Source organism: Physeter macrocephalus, chromosome 8, assembly GCF_002837175.3.
Source record: "Physeter macrocephalus isolate SW-GA chromosome 8, ASM283717v5, whole genome shotgun sequence".
Classification (NCBI taxonomy): Eukaryota; Metazoa; Chordata; class Mammalia; order Artiodactyla; family Physeteridae; genus Physeter; species Physeter macrocephalus.
The window spans coordinates 151,137,645-151,156,955 of NC_041221.1; the positions used below are offsets into that span (position 1 = coordinate 151,137,645).

General features: G+C 40.1%; 1 protein-coding gene across 1 annotated transcript in view; it reads left to right on the forward strand.

The window, feature by feature from the left end:
- Positions 1–7,820: 7,820 nt before the first annotated feature.
- Positions 7,821–19,311, forward strand: part of ITK (IL2 inducible T cell kinase) — a 63,959-nt gene continuing 52,468 nt past the window's right edge. The window contains exon 1 of the mRNA XM_007103850.3: positions 7,821–7,958. Coding sequence (XP_007103912.1) covers positions 7,821–7,958 — 138 coding nt within the window. The remainder of the gene's footprint in view (positions 7,959–19,311) is intronic.

Sequence of the window (19,311 nt, forward strand, 5' to 3'; positions counted from 1 at the left end):
ATACATATATAAGGAACTGGAAAGGTAGAGAGATGTTTTGCTTTTTAATTTATGTAATTAAAAGAGACCATATTATGGGGGAATTTTTTACTTTCCAATTTAAAATAAAAGTATGTCCTTTGTCAGAAATAATTGGTTTGATTAGCAGAAGATAGTGATAACTGAGGTGGCCAGTTAGACCTTAGACCTAAGTTTTGAACTATATATATATATATATATATATATATATAGTTCAAAACTTAGGTCTAAGGTCTAACTGGCCACCTCAGTTATCACTATCTTCTGCTAATCAAACCAATTATTTCTGACAAAGGACATACTTTTATTTTAAATTGGAAAGTAAAAAATTCCCCCATAATATGGTCTCTTTTAATTACATAAATTAAAAAGCAAAACATCTCTCTACCTTTCCAGTTCCTTGCTGGAAGTTTGATATAGAAACTTTCTGACATTGCCCTGCACATATACTTACATATTAATACAAACACAAAATACTTTTATGTAAAAATGGGATTATGCCATACATATTTGTCTGCACCTTTTCTATCTTAATAGATCTTGTACTTTTTAGAGTGATATATTATAGAAATTCTTCATTCATTTTCGTTATCTCAGTGTGCCACTGAATGGATGCACCATAGATTAATCAGTTTCTCACTGATGCACATATAGGTTGTTTCCATTACAAACACTGCAATGAACATTTAGTACAAATACCTCTATGTGCTCATGTTATTTTTTTTTCTCTAGGATTAATAGTTCTAGAAGGAATAAGGGTTTTTTTTTTAATTTTTCAGAAGATAGAAACTATATAATTACCAAAATATTCTGGGTATCACTCTTAAACAGATCCATATAAACCTGATCAAGTTTGGATGAGAACCACAAGGATAATGAAGGCCTTGGAAGCCACATCCTAAGGGTGCAGTTGAAGGATCTCTTCATCCTGGACACAGGAGGGCTCTGGAGTTATGTAAGAAGCATCTCCACTTACCTAAATGGCTATTCCCTGGACCAGAGAAGAGGATTGGACTTGCAGGGCCTCAAATGCTAGAACAATGAAGATGGGCTTCAGGGCAGAGTAAGGGTGAGATGATTTATTGATGAGCTGACATCCATTCCACTTCCTCTATTGGCAACACTCTTGGTGTCCCTTTAGAGGAAAACCTCTCTCTACTCTCAGCCCATGTGGCTGGATAGGGCCGACTGTATCCCATCCCCAAATCCAGGAAAGGGTGCAGACCTAGAAATAGACAACAGAATATTCTATTGCCTTGGCTGTAATGACTGAGCTACATATTAGCAACTCACCCAAGCCAGGGCAATGATTCACAGTTCTGAGGCATTTGCTAGAACTATTAGGAAAAAGAATCCAGTTCCACTGGCAAAATGTCAGCCTTTTGCTGCCACAGAGGAAAGCCTTCCTAAGCGTGAAACTGACACAAAACTAAGAAATGAAAATCAAAATTTCTGATGTCATGAAGTAGCTGGATCCAGTAGTGCCAGGCTGAATTGGTTTTTTCTTTGTTAGAGGATGTTAAACAAACTTTTCCAACTCAGTTTCAGTTGAGGCCTCAAAGACCTAAAATAACACAATTAAAGGAATCAAGTGACTGTCTATCCTAAAGTAGAATACCTTATCATCCGTGCTTGACACAATAGGAAGCAAAACAAGTTCTGCCAGTAATAGTCTTTGCCTACCTCCAGCTTTTAGAAAACAAAAGCTTGAAAAACTAAGAGAGAGTTTTTGGTGCACTGTGCACTTCCTCTCACAACCCACTCAGGGGGAAAGGAGGCAGGTGTTGGCATCCACCAGAAGCTAAGGGACAGGAACTTTAAAGGACTACTCACTAGCTTGACCTAAGTCTCATAGGGTTTATGAGGACTGTGTCTAAATCCCATTTGGAGAAAGGCAAAGGTTAAATCTTGTGGAACAGCTCCTTGTTTGGTGTCAGAGGGAGAAAAGGCTGCACTTGGGGCAAATGGTACATACATCCATCAATGGATACCTGAGTCTTCTCTAGAGCCATGGGAGGGAATAAGTGGCATGCAGTTCATTTTCAAGGAACATTTACCCAAGAGGACAACAAAGATGGGCAAAGAGATCCCAACAGAGTTGCAGGGGAGGCACGCTGGAGGAGGACCAGCAGGAGCCCAAGAGCTGAAGGTTGGGCTCACTGGGAGTCAGACTGGCATCTCCAGTATCAAGAGAACTGCTGTCAGAGCCCTCTGAAAATAATGGCAACAACACACATGACAAAACTTTCCCACGAAAGAAAAAGCAACAATTGTGTATCCACCACATTCAGAGGGCATCAGCCTAAGATTACAACTGTGACCTCATTGAATTCAGTGCCTGTATCCCTTCTTGCCCCAAGCCTGAGCCTGAAGGAGTGGGTCAGAAGCAAGGCTAGTGTATGGGGAAGGAGTAGGAGTTAGGATATAGTAGAAAAGGCAACATGCTTCAAAGCCTGTACCAGACCTCTGCTTAGGTTGAGGAAAAGCATCAAATTGAATATGTGTTTGGAGTTTTTGTTATTAGACTGAATTGGACAGGCCTTTTTCTTAACTTTTATTATGAAAAATTTCAAACATATAGCAATGTAAGGAGAATAAAGAACCACCAACCCATCCATCACCCAGCTTCAATTGTCAACTCAGCCAAACATCTGTCATCTCTTGCCCTGCCTATTTCTCCCCCTCCACTGGATTATAACAAGCAAATCTCATATATTTTGTTATTTTATCAATAATTATTTCTGTATGTTTCTGTGCACAATAAAGACTCTTTTACAATAACAACAGTGCCATTATCATGCCTTAAAAATTAAAAATAATTTAGTCATCAAATATGCAGTGTTCTGATTTCCCAACTGTCTCATAATGTCTTTATATAATTGATTTGTTTGAATATAAATCCAAACAAAATCAGCGCATGCTTGATATGGCTCTTAAAGTCTCTTTTAATCTTATGGGTTCTCCCTCTGACTTACTTGTTACAGACATGGGGTCAGTTGTCTTTAGCGATTTGGGTACAGACCCGAGGTGTCCATGGTGGATTGGTTCCAGGGCCTCCCAAATACAAAATGCTCTAGTCCCTTATAGAAAATGGCATAGTATTTGTATATAACCTACACATATCCTCCTGTAAACTTTAAATCATCTCTAGATTTCTTATAATACCTAATACAATATAAAAGCTATATAAATAGTTGTAAATATACTATAAATGCTATGTAAATAGTTTCTGGTGCACAGTATATTCAAGTTTTGCTTTTTGGAACTTTCTGGAATTCTTTTTTATTTGACCCACAGTTGGTTGAATCCACAGATGCAGAACCCGCAGATACAGAGGGTCCACTGTATTCTGAACTTATCTCCATGCTGTCATTTGTCATGTTCCTTTATCTCTTGTATTTCCTGCAAACTTGAATTTAGATCTAGAGGTTGGATGAGATTGTTTGATTTTTTTCTTTTGGCAAGGCTTCTGTGTACTTCCTATTGCATCACTTCAGGAAATACATAATGTCTGATTGTCTCTCTTTTCCTGCTGTTAAGATTGATCAATGTATTACAATGCTATCAGTCTAATAAGTAAATTATAGATTTTCCTATTGGCTCTTCACGTAATGATTTTAGCAGCCATTGATGAGCATTGCCTAGAACCATTATGCATTATTAGGATTGCAAAATGGTGATATTCTATCACCCCTTAATTTATTCATTGGAATTCTTCCGTAAAGAAGGACTCTCCTTCATTAAATATTTGACTACTAAACTGAGATATGGCTCTTCAGGAAAAATAGGAAGTATATTTTATTCTTTCCTTTTGTTTTGCAGTTTACAGAATAATAAATTGGTTTTCCAGCATCCTCCAAAAGTTATCCATAGGTTTTTTTTTTGTTTTTCTTTGTTTTTTTTTTTAGAATTTTTTTCAATGTTTTATTTATTTATTTTGGCTGCACTGGGTCTTCGTTGCTGTGCATGGGCTTTCTCTAGTTGCAGTGAGTGGGGGCTACTGTTCGTTGTGCTGCGCAGGCTTCTCACTGCAGTGGCTTCTCTTGTTGCGGAGCACAGGCTCTAGGTGCACGGGCTCAGTAGTTGCGGCACCTGGGTCCTAGAGCACGTGGGCTTCAGGTAGTTGCGGCGTGTGGGCTCAGTAGTTGCGGTGTGTGGGCTCTAGGGTGCACGGGCTTCAATAGTTGTGGCACGCAGGCTCAGTAGTTGTGGCTCGCGGGCTTAGTTGCTCCGTGGCATGTGGGATCTTCCTGGACCAGGGATCGAATCTGTGTCCCCTGCATTGGCAAGCGGATTCTTAATCACTGTGCCACCAGGGAATTCCCAATAGGACTTTAAAACAAAACAAAGGGATTATTTTTACACATGTTTTCCTAAGAGTGGTGGGGAAAATATTGGGTCTCTTAAGTTATGTTTAGGTGAGGACAAAAACCAATCCCAGCGAGTGGCTTTGAAGGTGCTATGAGAGAGAGAGAATAAAATTACTTATAATTACACTCCATAGAGACTTGGCAAAGGAAAGGCCCCTATTACAACAGCTACTGATGACATTTTGCTTTCCCACATGAGAATACTTTGTGAAGTCTGTAAATCTTTCAACCTGAACAAACCAGGTATAAATCTACCCTTCTCAAAGGACTTTACAGTCTAGTTTGAAAATGCACTGTATTAGTTAAAATTAGGTTTACTGTTTGTGACAGAACCTCAAAATAACAGGGGCTTAGAAAATAAAATTTTATTTCTTTTTACATTTAAAAAAAAGTGCTCCCAGGCTGCAAGGAGGATCCAAGGTCATCAGGACCCCAGAATCTTTCTATTTTATGCTCCATTGACCTCAACATGCAATTTCTATTTCAAGGTGTAAGATAGCTGCTCTAGCTCAAACCTTCACATTCACATTCTAGTTAGCAGGAAGGAGGAAAAAGAGAATGAAAAGGGTATGATGATTGCCATTAAGGACATTTCCTTTAAGTTGTGCTCATAACTTCTGCCCTGTTCAATTAGCTAGAATACAGTTAACATGACTGAAAAATGTAATCTTTATTCTGGCTGGCCAGATGCCCAGATAACCTTCAGGGAGTCAGTTACCTGGGAAGGAGGGGAGAAGAGATACTTGGAGAGAATAGCAATCCCTCTCTCAAGTCCATATTCAGGAGAGAAAAGAAATACTACCTCTTTTGGGCAGTGTATTTCCACACATATATCTTAAAATCTCAGAATGGAGGTGGGGAAATCATTTAAAGTATTCCCTCCCCAACAATCTTGAGTGTCTTGATTATGCTGGGACATCCAATATATGAGACAAAATTAAGCTGTAGTCTGGTAATTCACATGAAAAAAATAAATTCTAGGGCTTCCCTGGTGGCGCAGTGGTTGAGAGTCCGCCTGCCGATGCAGGGGACACCGGTTCGTGCCCCGGTCCGGGAGGATCCCACATGCCGCGGGGCAGCTGGGCCCGTGAGCCATGGCCGCTGGGCCTGTGTGTCCGGAGTCTGTGCTCCGCAACGGGAGAGGCCGTGACAGTGAGAGGCCCGCGTACCACAAAAATAAATAAATAAATAAATAAATAAATTCTAGATCATTGCACCCCTATACAGCAATAATGATTGTTCTGTTTCATTATTTATCCCTGTCTGGCATATGCCATCTCTCCTTACACTGAGATTTCTTGGTTATTTACTTCATGCTAGAATTAGGACTCACGATACTTTATACCTTAACTCTAAGGCCAGATACATGACTAGCATCCACCACTCACAGAGCTTATGGGATTGTCTTCAAAAGGACCCTCACAAAAACCAAGGATCAGCGAGGTAAGTAGCTCACTCAAAGAAACAACTTAGTAAATGACAGAGCTGGGACTCCAATGTAATTTTGTCTGTCTTCAGAGCTCATGTATACGTTATCATGCCATTCTGAAGGATTTACTTATTTTCTGCTCTTCCACTATGTTTTGCGATGGAAAAGCAATCATTTCTCTGTAGCACAGACAAACTACTGTGGGCTTTTATTTAAATTTAACAGAATAATAAACTTTAATATATTTCTCTTAAGTGTTTTATGCCCATTGTCTCTTTTTTTTTTTTTTTTTTTTTTTTTTTTGCGGTACGTGGTCCTCTCACTGCCCTGGCCTCTCCTGTTGCGGAGCACAGGCTCCGGACGCACAGGCTCAGAGGCCATGGCTCACGGGCCCAGCCGCTCTGCGGCATGTGGGATCTTCCCGGACCGGGGCACGAACCTGTGTCCCCTGCATCGGCAGGCGGACTCTCAACCACTGTGCCACCAGGGAAGTCCCCATTGTCTCTTATAATTGTCCAACCCAGTTTGGTGATTACTCATTCAACACATTTTTCTAAACATCCTTTTAATGTGCCAGGCACCATGATGGTTGCTGAGTATGTAATGGTGAGCAAAACCACACATAGACTTCCTTACCATTAGGGAGCTTCGACTAGTGGGGGAGACAAACATTAATCCAAATATCATCCTCCAAAAAGTACAACGACAATTGTCATAAGGGGAATGTCATAAGATGCCCTCTACATATATAATTGGCGGATTTGACTTAGTAAAGCCAGGAAGGCTTTCCTGAGGAAGTGACATGGCTGAGACTAGCAGTATAATTTAGAGTTAAAGCAGGCAAAGCAGGGGAGAGATGTTTTCAGGCAAAGGGAGCAGATGTTCAAAGCAGCATGAGAAGCATGCATGAGGGCTAAAGTGAAAATGTGTGAGCAGAGAGGTATGAGATGAGACTGGCAAGGAAGCCGGAGACTAGCCCCACATGTAGTGGCACCATTATTCCCCTTCACAGGTAAAAAAGCTGAGGCTCAGAGCTCTTGAGTAATTTGCTTATAGTCTCAGAGTTAGTTAGCTGGTGGAGCCAGAAGCCAACCTGTGGTAGGTAAAGTTGTCCTTGTCCTAATCCCTGGAACCTGTGCATGTGTTCGCTTACATGACAAAGGGAGTTAAGGTAGAATATGGAATTAAGGTTGCTAATAAACAGATTCTAAAATAGGGAGACTATTTTAGATTATCCAGGCAAGCCCAGTGTAATCTTAAGGAATCTTAAACATAGAAGAGGGAGGCAGAAGAAGGGGTTACAGTTGTATGAGATGAGAGAATTAGACCTGCTGTTGTAGGCTTTGAAGATGGAGGAAGAGGGCTGAGAGTCAAGGCATGCGGGTGATCCTAGAAGCTGGAAAGAGCAAGAAAACAGATTCTACCCTAGAGATCCTCCAGAAAGGATCACAACCCTGCTGACATCTTGATTTTAGCCCAGTGAGACCCATTTTGCATTTCTGAACTACAGAACTGTAAGATAATAAATTCCTGAGGCACTAAACTTGTGATAATTCGTTACAGCAGCCAACAGAAAACTAATACACAAACTATTGTCCATCGACCCCAAAGTCCACGTTTCTACCCCTTGTGCTGAATGCCTTAACTCTTAGACAGTCTAAAGCAGGAACTATGAAGATTAAACTCTAATCTGTCATATATTTTGAGTCTGAGGTTCTTCAAATATCATTTCTAAACCATACAGCAAGGGTATGTATAATTTTTACTTATGCTTCATAGTTTTCTGAATTTTGAAAGGATGTGGTTATGGGCTTTGACATCAGAAGAGAAGCTCTGCAATGTTGACTGAATGTTGGTAGAGAGATAACATTGGAGGCAAGTTGCCTTTGAACAACTCTCTGAAGATCAACTGCCTCTCCAACTCATTCCTTGCCCTGAAGCTGTTTCCTCTGGTTGTGCTGAGGGGTGATGCCCAAGGTGCATCACTTTTCAAGGACTGGATCATGAACAACTTTATCCTCCTGGAAGAACAGCTTATCAAGAAATCCCAACAAAAGAGAAGAACTTCTCCTTCAAACTTTAAAGTTCGATTCTTTGTTTTAACCAAAACCAGCCTGGCATACTTTGAGGACCGTCATGGGGTATGTGAGCACTTTGTTTTGTCCTTTTTAAAACAGTATTTTATAGTTAGACTGAGCTGACTCATGAAGATATACATAGAATAAAATAAGAACACAGAAAACACAGATGTACTTGTTATAACAACCTAAAAAGTACAGTAAGAGTAATTGGAAGAGAGCAGGGAGAAAAGTCAAGAGATGGGTTAACTGTATTAGGTGATTTCAGTTCTAAAAACTGTAAAAGAGTAAGTTTATTATTATTATTATTTTTTTTTTTTTTGCGGTACACGGGCCTCTCACTGTTGTGGCCTCTCCCGTTGTGGAGCACAGGCTCCGGACGCTCAGGCTCCGGACGCGCAGGCTCAGCGGCCATGGGTCACGGGCCTAGCCGCTCCGCGGCATGTGAGATCTTACCGGACCGGGGCACGAACCCGTGTCCCCTGCATCGGCAGGCAGACTCTCAACCACTGCGCCACCAGGGAAGCCCTAAGTTTATTATTCATTAGCTTATCTTTCCCCTGCAAGGTTAAGTTTGACTTTTAAATTATAATATTTTATGTGGCAAATGGAATGGTTAAGTGATGGGTCCCGTGTCAACATTTTTATGGATTCAGTTTTAATTGTCTCAATGGTCATCACTCACCTGACATGGGGAATAATGGTGCTTGGGCATTTAATTGTCTAGAATTTGCAAAGCCCAGTGGTAAAGCTCTTCATCCCTTGGAGAACTTCCCAGGAGACTATCACGCACAAAATGTTATGCAGTATAGAACAGCAGTTCTTATCTAGACGATTACAGCTGCTTAGCTAAGTCAGTATTTATATATCTAAAGATAGTCTTATATTCCATAACATCAATAATAATAAGTGCAACACGAATAATCATAACAATGTAGTTTGGTACAAAAAGCACTGGAATAGGGGTCAGGAGACCAAACTCCACTTCTCTCTAAGTGAGTTAGCCTGGGCAAATGTCTCTACCTTCTGCATCAAGTTCATTCTTTATAAAATGAGAGGACTGGAAATACAATCTACAACATTCCTTTCTTCTTTCCTTTGTTTCTATGAAGTACCACTTGTATAGCCCTTCTCAGCAACTTTTCGAAGCATGTTTGCCTCCTTACTATATCATTATATTATTTTTCCATCATCAAGGAGGTAGGGGAAATAACGTTGGTGCTTGATGGTCACTTAGAGACAAGGGCGCTCTGATTCTTGGCTAGGGTCTGACTTAGTAGGTGTAGGTATGAGTCTGGGGTCTTTTGAGAGCCAGGTTTGAAGTGTTCAATGAGATGGAGACTTGAAAGAGGCCAGGCCGTGTATGGAGCCTATGGATTCCTAGACTTCTAAGTTGCAGGTGAAATAATACTGCCTCTTTTTTAGAGGTGAAAAGACATGCTCATCGTAAGCAGATGCTTACTGATAATAATCAGCCAATCAATTGGGAATTATATGGAATTACTTATGTGCAAGGCCCCTGTGGTAGATATTTAATAAATATTTGTTGACTAAATTAATGGAGGGCCAATAGCCAAGTTTTCAACTTGGAGAATTCATCATTTAGAGCTGATTAATCACATGGCATCAGTCAATTTTTTTTCTGTTGTGAATGGGACATTAGAAGTTCTGGTTTCATATTTGAAGAGTAGTCATTTACGTTTAAATATTTTTTTCAAAGCCCATTTTACAGTTTTCACTAATTTTCTTTCCTGACTCAACACTTGACATAGCATCATCTCATGTACTTATACTGATCATTTCTGAGTGTAACTGCTTTTTTGAACTGTTTGGTTGTGAATTCTGTACAATATTATTTGCACATAGTCATACAACCAAATTGTCTTGATTCAGAATTTTGTTGGTTATAATCTGCATGTAGACAATGTTGTAAAATAACTCAGCTTCTTCATTCAAGCATTATGAAAATTCGAGGGCAATTAATTCATTCTGGGGAGCCCTGAGCTATAGTTTCTAACATTTCCATGCGGGATACAGCAGATATATGATGCACAAACATCAAATTTCTTATTTTCTAATGTCTATGCTTTATATTCATAAATAACATTTTAAAAAGTATTTCTTTAAATATTACAGAAATTTATTGATTAGAAAATTTTCCAAGGTCACTGAGAAAGGCAAGATATGTCAGGTATTATTGTTTATGCTCTATGTACATTCCGTTGCTTAGGGCCATTGATTTGCACACAAGAGTACATTGTTCATTGCCCATAAATAAGAATAACACTTGTGGGAAGAAAGCTTTTTTAAATTTATTTTTTAATTGAAGCTTCAGTCTTGCCATCTGTAAAATGGGTGTGATAATAGTATTCACTTCATGGAAAAATGGTGAATATTTAGAGAGAATATATTTAGATTGACCTATTAGAAATTACCATTTGGTAGATCAAAAAAAGATCAAATATTGGCAATTTCATATACGTAGTTCAACTTAATATATAAAGCACTTAAAATAAGTCCTGTCACCTAGTAAGCACCTAGTAAAAATTAGCTATTGTTTGTATCATCATTATATCTGTGAAGGAGCTGGCAGGGTGGCATAACATAATCATTTTCAAATGAAGGGAAACATTCAAGGATTCTTCAAAGTCTAACATCAGGATCCTGGATTCCCTCTCTTCTGTGACTAAATATAACTGTGTGGGTAGAGACATACATGCATCATGAGATGCGTGATGTTGGGCCAACATTTCCCCTCTCGGAGTCTCAGCTTATTTTTCTCTTTTCTCATTTGTAAAATTATGTTCATTGCAGCTCTAAAATTCTGTGGATTTATGACATCATATAAAAATAATCCTTTACATATTCAGGAACAAATACTGTAGTTCTGCAAAATAAGTCTGTTTTTTTCTAATTTCAAATTTCCATGCCCATTGTCATTATAATACATACTGACTGAGCCTTTTATTTTAACATGGATTTAGATCTGATGTCAGATGCCTGTTCAAAGTACTGAGATGTGCAAGTGTTTTCCGTGGGGCCAGGAAGCTCCTTTGTCATGCTGGAGCAGTGGGCCAGAAAGAAGCATGGAGCTGTCAGGTGGTGACTGGCCACCAGGCATGATTTCAGACACTCTCCTGTGCCTGCCAATTTCTCAGCAAAGTGATCCCTGTTGCCAGACATTCTTTAACAAAGGACAAGGAAAGATGAGGGCCCAGTGGTATGCTGGTAAATATCTAACAATCATTGTAGTGGTAATAGCAGTAGAGAATATGGGACAGCCTTTGTTTGTGGTGTTTGCCAATTTCTGTAAATACTCCCATCATGACCAATGTCAAACTACCAATGTAAAGTCTACTGGCTCACAGAACTCCTGACAATTTAGCAATCAGCTCTTATGTGGGCCAACATAAGCAGGCTCCAGCACACCACTGGCAGGGGCAGGCTTAAATAAAAATAAACTCTGGAGAGGTAGTCACCTACTGAACAACATGCTTAATTGTACAGGACTGATATCAGATCCTTTTTAGGGGTAAAGAGATAAATGGGGGGGCGGGGGCCTCAGGCACTTTGAGTAAGCGTGAGATGGCAGGGGCAGCACAGATGGGAGACGAGTGTCACAGAATGGTGAGGCCAGAATAGTCTGCTACAGCTAGATTCAAATGCTGCTTCTATCACTTTCTAGATGTGGGATCTCAGGCAAGACATTTAACCTCTTTAAGCCTCTGTTTCCTATTTGTAAAGTAAGGACCCCAATGCTACTCAATGCTGAGTATTTCATGCGAAAAGTATGCTATAAGCTTGGTACTAATAGGACCATCTTGATCTTCTGAAACGCCCTCAGGAGAAATGGAAAGGTTTCCCTATTTTAATGACTCTTTGCACCTTAGGAAACAAGTTTTCCATGGTCACCATAGCATGGGAGCCATTACCACTTACACAGGACAGGAAAAACAGTCAAGATCACCATTCTAGTCATTGTCTGGATAGGGCCACCACTCCTCATGGACACTTCCCTTTAGCCAAAGTCTGATCTAGCTGCAGAAACATCTCTTATAATATGCATCCTTCCTAAATTAAAGATGGCAGGTGGGGAGAGGGTCCCCTTTCCTTGCTCTCGGCAACATTATTGCATAGTAGTCAAAAACACAGCTTCTGGTGTCAGACAGATTTGGGTCAAAGAGCAGCTCTACCACTTAAGAGCTGTATGGCTTTGCAAAGGTTGCTGAAGGCTGTGTGACCCTCTATAAAGCTATTTACATGTTTCAAACTGATCAAACATTCCTTCTTGATTTTTTTTTTAATGAAATGAATGTCACCATTATTCTAATAATTATAGTAACTAATATTTACTGAGTACTTACTATGTGTCAGTCACTGTGCTAAATGAATTATTTCATCTAATCCTTACACCTACCCTGTAAGTTAGGAACTATCATTACCCCAATTTACAGAGCATGTAACTGAGGCAAAGAGAATTTAAATAACTCCCTTATGTCTCCAGAGCCAACACAGCCTCGCTGTTGAACAGTTCTTATTACTATTAACAGTTGCTGCTCTTAGGCAATTGGAGATTCCACTGGGTTATTACAAAGTACGTAATGCCTTCTGGCTCTAGAGCCCTCCATGTAAAGGGCAGTCCTGAAAATCAGCAACCATGCCGCATAGTTCTTCTGCAATGAAATGTGTTATGAGTTCTATCATTTCCACATATACTCCAGGACAAATCTTTGTCTTCATTCACTTCTGGGAGCCTCCACCATGTGTCCAAATTTTGGCACTGAAAGTTCCTCTAGGATCTGTCCATTTCTCTCCATTTCCTAGAGTCACCTTCCTCGTGGAAGCTGCCAGCACCGCTCACCTGGGATTGCTACCACTTCCTAATGGTCTCCCTGTACCCACTCCACCGGCCCCCCACCACTCCATTCCCCACACAGTAGCCAGTGTGAGCTTTTCACATGGTGACTGTGATCATGTCATAATGACCCTCATCAGAAGCTGGCATGTCCCTTCAGTGGTTCTCCCTTTACCCTGAGAGTGGATGCCAAAATCTATCCCACGGTCTCCTCCATTTCAGTTCATGCTCCTTTTCCTCCCATCTCACTGAGCTCCAAACACATAAGATTTTCTTCAACTCTAAGACCCCCCATTTTGAAGGTCACTTGCTTGGGGAAGCCTTCCTTCATTTCCCTAGCCTAGGTCATCTCCTCTTGTTACGCTCTGACAGTGGAACATACCCTTCTTCAAAGTGCATGCCAAATTTGTAATTACCTAGTTATTAATGTGATTATTGTACTGATGTCATTCCCCTCCATTAGACTGTAAGCTTTACAAGGGCTGGTGCCCAATTTGCTAAAGATGGCATCATCAGGGTCTACCACAGTGCCTGGTACATATTATTCACTCATTATTTGTGAAAGAAAGAAAAGAAGCGAAGGAGGAATGTATAGATACAGTTGGAGAGGTTAGAGTTACACACGGGGACCCCTAACAGAATAAGGCTCAACACCAAAAGAGTTAAGAACAAAGCAAGTGATAAAGGACTTCAAACAGGAGATTCCTGGGTGCAGGAGTAAGTAATTAGGACTCCCTGGAGGCAGCAGATCATGGGTAGCCGTGAGAATTCAGGATGTTGGAGTCTTAAGATTTGGGTCAGAGACACACGTAGAAACCAGCAGGTAGGCCAGTGCCCCCTCCCAACTCTTTTTTTTTTTTTTTTTTTTTTTGCGTTACGCGGGCTTCTCGCTGTTGTGGCCTCTCCCGTTGCGGAGCACAGGCTCCGGACGCGCAGGCCCAGCGGCCATGGCTCATGGGCCCAGCCGCTCCGCGGCATGTGGGATCTTCCCGGACCAGGGCACGAACCCATGTCCCCTGCATCGGCAGGCGGACTCTCAACCACTGCGCCACCAGGGAAGCCCCCAACTCTTTTTTAAAGAACCAAGCAACTCTGTTCTCTTTTACCCTCCACCCTGGCTTACCCTTCCCTCCTTCCCTTTTACAGCTAAGCCCTTGGTAGATAATATTCTCAGAGCTACCCGAGCGTTTTTGCTTGAGGCTTTAACCACCCGTGATCTCTCTCCACCTCATTCCTCCACGACTGAGTCGCCTTCCAGCTCAGCCCCTACTGACACTCAAGGCTTCCTACAATCTACTATCCAAGCAACACCTAGAATAGGCTTTTAAAATGAGAAATCAGATATTATGCCCTACTTTAAAGCCCTCCATGACTGTTTAGAGTATTTAAGTTAATCCTCAACTATGGCCTACAAGACTCTTCACCCATGGTCCCTACCTGCCTTTCAAATTCATTTATTCCGATCCCTTCATCCATTATATCTGACTTCTTTCTGAACCTTGAACACTCCAAGCCATGCCCCCCACTAGGGCCTCTGTACAGGAGCAGGACTAGGGTGAGAGACACTTAAGGGGGCACTCACTTTTAGGTCCTGCAAGGGCAGGGTCTTTGCATTAGCTGTTCCCACTGTCTGGAACAACCCAGATTTTTGTAGGGTTGGTTCTTTATTGTTTCCCATCTCTTCAAGTATTTCCCCAGAATCCTGTTTCTTTTTCTTTTCTTTTAAAGTCCACAGACACTTCAGTAATCAATATCTGCACTTATTTATTGGGTTTATTGATGTGCTTCCCTGTTTATTTTCTGTCTCTACATCCACTGGAAGGTCACTTGCATGAGCGACTGACTGCCTTGCTCATCCCTGTAGCCTCTAGTACAGTGCTGGGCACGTAGTAGGTGGTCAGTAAATATCCAGGGAATGAATGAAGGTCACATAACTCAAATTGAATTCAGAAGAGTATCTGGCAGCTAAAACTGTGGGCCCTGCCTAACCAGGCAAAGAAAAGTAAGAATCCAAAGCAAAGTACTTTGCAGTTCAGGCCACTCAAAGCCAAGAATGTGCGGTTTTGATGTCTGCATTAATGGCATTTCTTTGTGAATTGATTTTTGCTTGTCTGATGTGATGTTTATGTTTTATGGAGATAGCCATTGGATAGAGAATTCTTGTTTTAGAGGTAAATACTCCCGAGTTAAAATTAGATTCACTTCCTACTGCTCAGGGTCTAGTACATCCATTAATCAGTTTCTGCAGTAAAAATAGGCCACAGGGTAAGACCATAAATGTGAGGGCTTAGTTCCTGACTCAGTCTGGAAGAAAGGTTTCACTGGAAAGCACAAGAGCTCAGTTTCTTAAACCATGAGGTTCATGTAATATATGATGTCTTTATCTCAAACTAGTGGGGGAAACAGACAACAAGCAAGTATATAAATATATAGAGCAGATACAGACTGTGGTAGGTTCTATGGAAAAACTAAGCAGTTGCTGTGGCTGAGTGGGAAGAGTGGTCAGAGAAGAAATTTCTATCCAGGGTAAATCTTGAAGGATGAGAAAGAGCCAGTCAAGTTAAGAAATGGAGGAGAGCATTCCAGGCAAAAGGAACTGCCAATACGAAGCCTCAAGGTAGAAGAAGCCTTGGCCTGTGTTAGGGACAGACAATTGAACACACAGAGTTCAAGAGCCCCTTTCTTATATCTTACAGCATCCCTCTTCCTGGGATACTTGGTCTAGACTCATCCTACTCCACGTTTTGGTGGAAAAGCACCTGGTGTACCAACACTGAGGACCTCAGACTCACACTGAGCTCGGGTGGCCTTTAACAGCAAAGACTGAAAACAAGTTAGAATCCAGTTAAATCCACAATTAATCTGCAGAGACAGAGCAGCGAACCTTCACACCTCCATACTGTTAAAAAAATTAATGAAACAATTACACCCAATTGTTCTCCAAAACCCTTTTGTCTAAAAACATCAATTTACTGCCTCTGTGAGAATGATCTTTACTCTCATGCAGACATAAATTTCATGTAGTTATAATCATAATGCATGACAATTTTATATTCTTCCATTTATTCTTTTTCCATTTTTCTTTTGTAGATATATTTCCATTCATGGACTCCAAAGTAATCATTTTCTCAAATATGTGATTTTTAAAATAATCGAGTGGTTCATGTCAGAGATGTACTTATCTATTTTCTGTACTGAACACATTGACGAACTTATCTATCATCTATTGTTTGACATTCAGGTTGTTTTCAGGTGTAGTGAAAATGCTGAAAAATAATAGTATACCTAATATAGAACTTTCTGCTTTTTAAAATCGGCTCTTTAGGATAGAGTTATGTGGGATAACTGTGTCACGGGATAGCATTTTCTGATCTCTACCGTTTGTTGCTACATAATCTTCCAAAGAGACTGAAGCAATGTATGGGGCCACAAATAGTTACCAGAATCATTGGAGAAGATTATGTTTCCAAGAAGAAACTAATAAGAAAACAAAAGAATCCCATTGTTGTGGTAATTTTCAAATATCTAATACTATTTTTATAGGTTTTAAATGTTATAGTGAAAGGGCAAAAATATAATATTTTATACATGGGCAAGATAATTTGATTTAAAATCAGTCTTATGTATATGTAGATGAACCCACCCTACATAGTAGGATTGAAGGGGTGCCAAAAAGCCTCCTACTCTGCAAAATATTCATCTCCCTAGATGATCATCTTAGGGGGTCTGAAAGGTTCACGTGAATGAGCTCTTTGGGATAGATCATCAAGCCTCTTTATCAAATGAAATACAGAAAGGTATAACATAAGCCATTTTTGACAGCTCTGTAGAGGTTAGCTCTAACTTTAGATAGGGCCTCAGGGACTGAAAGTCTCAAGCAGACTGTAATTCTGTAATTCTAGAAAAGTGAGATAAGGTGAGAAAGCAACAACACAGCAGCTTAACAGAATGGGGACCTGGTACTGATTAATCTGGGTGACCTTGGTCAAGTCCTTCTTCTATCTGGGATTTGGTTATCTTGTCCATAGTATCAAGGGATTGGACTATATCAAAGTTTTCCAACTTTTTAAAGCCTGGAGCCCCCTTTTAGTATAAAATTACATGTGTCATTCCCATTCCCATATGTGAAGCAGAAGAAGAAGTGCTCTAGTTGAAGAGAGAACAAGGAGGCAGCCCAGAACCCTACCCTCTTGGCCTTACCCTTGACCTGCAATAATCACCAAGGTGCTCCCAATTCTATGACCTCTGTCTCCCCAGGCTGTAAAGTGAATAGTAGAAATGAAAAGATAACAGCTAGTTTAGAAAGTCATTTCACCTTGAAGCCTCATCTCTAACATAAAAAGTTGGATTGAATGATCTCTAAAGACCCCACCAGCTCAAAAGAAGTGGAAACTATGTGATTGTATCTCACTGCCAATGATATCAGGAATTCACAAATAGACATGGAGATTAGTTAAATATGGAAATCATTCCAGGAAGTAATACAGCTAAGAGAAGGTTAATAACTATGTGGCTGATAAAAAACCATGTTATCAAAATCCAGGCATGAACCCAAGAATGCACCCTAAAAAAGAAGGCAGTCATTTCAAATGTAACCAATATAAAATTTAGAATAATATGAGCCAATACCTAATGAGTCCTTGCTGTGTTTCAGGGCACCAGATTAAGAGCTTTACATGTATCATATCAAAAATATTCACAATAACCACATGCAGTAGGTCCTATTGTTATTCCCATTGTATTGATGAGAAAAACAGAGGCTTGGAAAGGCTAAGTATCTTTTCTTAGGTCAGACATCTGGGACAAATATTAAAGTTGGAATTAAGTGTTCTACAATGGATATTTTCAGATCTAGGCTTGTTTGGGTCTGAGAAGTCTTGTAAAAGAAGTCATGGTGACTGAGGAGGGAGAGTTGGGGCAAGGACTCACTAGTGAGCTTCCAACACTGTCTAATGAAGTCCTGAGTGGGGACCAGTAGGAATGCTCCTGTTAGCTCAGCGGGCCTACCTGAATGACAACACAACAACAGCATCAACAAGAGCAGCCTGCAACAATAACCACAAGGAGAGGACTGAACACGTTCCTATGGATTTTTCTCGTTTATCCTCACAATTCTTTGAAGAAGATAAAAGTCAAATTCTGTTTTAGAGAGGAAGCAATCAAGACACAGGGAAGTTAAGCAATTTGCCCAAAGGTCACAATAGCAGCTATAAGTACAACTTACCTTAGGATTAGGGATTCCTTGTAGTTTGATCCCACACTGCTTCCTTGCCTGAAAGCAACCAACATAATCAACTTATCAGCTCTTCCAATGATTCTTTATGCATATATATATAAATACAAATAAACTTTCTTCTTTCCCTCCTTTTTATACAATGGTAGCATACGCTACATACACTTCCTAACTTTTCTTTTGGTTGATTAGCAATACTTCTTGAAGATCAGTCCATACTGATATGCAAGGGGCTTCTTTATTCTTTTTTTTGGAGGGGGTTGCATAATATTTTGTTGTGTGGATAAAAACACTATCTTGATGGACATTTAGTCTGTTTCCAATGTTTTTGTCATTACAAACAATGAGGAATGAATAACCTTATAGGTATCTCACTTTCTATATGTATGAATATGTCTTAACCAGGGGCAATATTGCCCACCATTGGCAATGTCTGGACATTTTTGGTTGTCATAACTGGGGAAGGGGGTGCTATTGGCTTTGGTGGGTAGAGCCAGGATGTTAAGTATCCTACAATGCACAGGACAAACTCACAACAAAGAATTATTCAGCCCAAAATGTTAATAGTGCCAAGGCTGGGATGCTGTGGTCTATAGAAAACATTTCTAGAAGTGGGATTGCTGTGTCAAAGGATATTTGCATCTGTTATTTTGCTGAACATGACCTAATTATTCTCCACGGAAGTTGTACCAATCAACATTCTCCAGGGCCACGTGTAAAATTCTTGTTTTCTCAAAACCTCACCAACAGTATTATCATATGTTTTGATCTTTGCAAGTCCGATAGACTTAAAAAATGGTATATCAGTAAAATTTATTTACACGTCTGTTATTATAGTCAGTGAGCATCTTTTCATATGTTTAACAGCAGTTTAGGTCCCTTTTGCCCATCTTTCTATAATGTTGTTAGTATCTACCTTAATAATTTGTAGGAGCTCTTTACCTATTAGCTAAAACCTTTGGGCAGGCTAGTTTTAACCTACCTCTACGCTGTCAAGAAATTGTTATCTACTTGCCAATCATTCTAGATGTCTTTTTCAAACCATTTCTATTAAGAGTTTTGTCATGGAGTCCACAAATATTACTTTTTGCTGCACACTTGGTCCTACCTGCTGTTCCCTCAATCAACCAAGTAACAAATAATCAATTGAACATCATCTCTGTGCAAGGAGTTATTTCCTGAAATCTAATGAAGTTGTTATCCATTTAAATACTTTGGCTACTGAATCGCCAGTGCTTGAAGGTAGATTCAAAACTACATTCTTTCAAGCTCATTCGATATCTAATATGCCCTATATTGGAAAGAAGAAGGGCTTTGAAAGAGCTTTC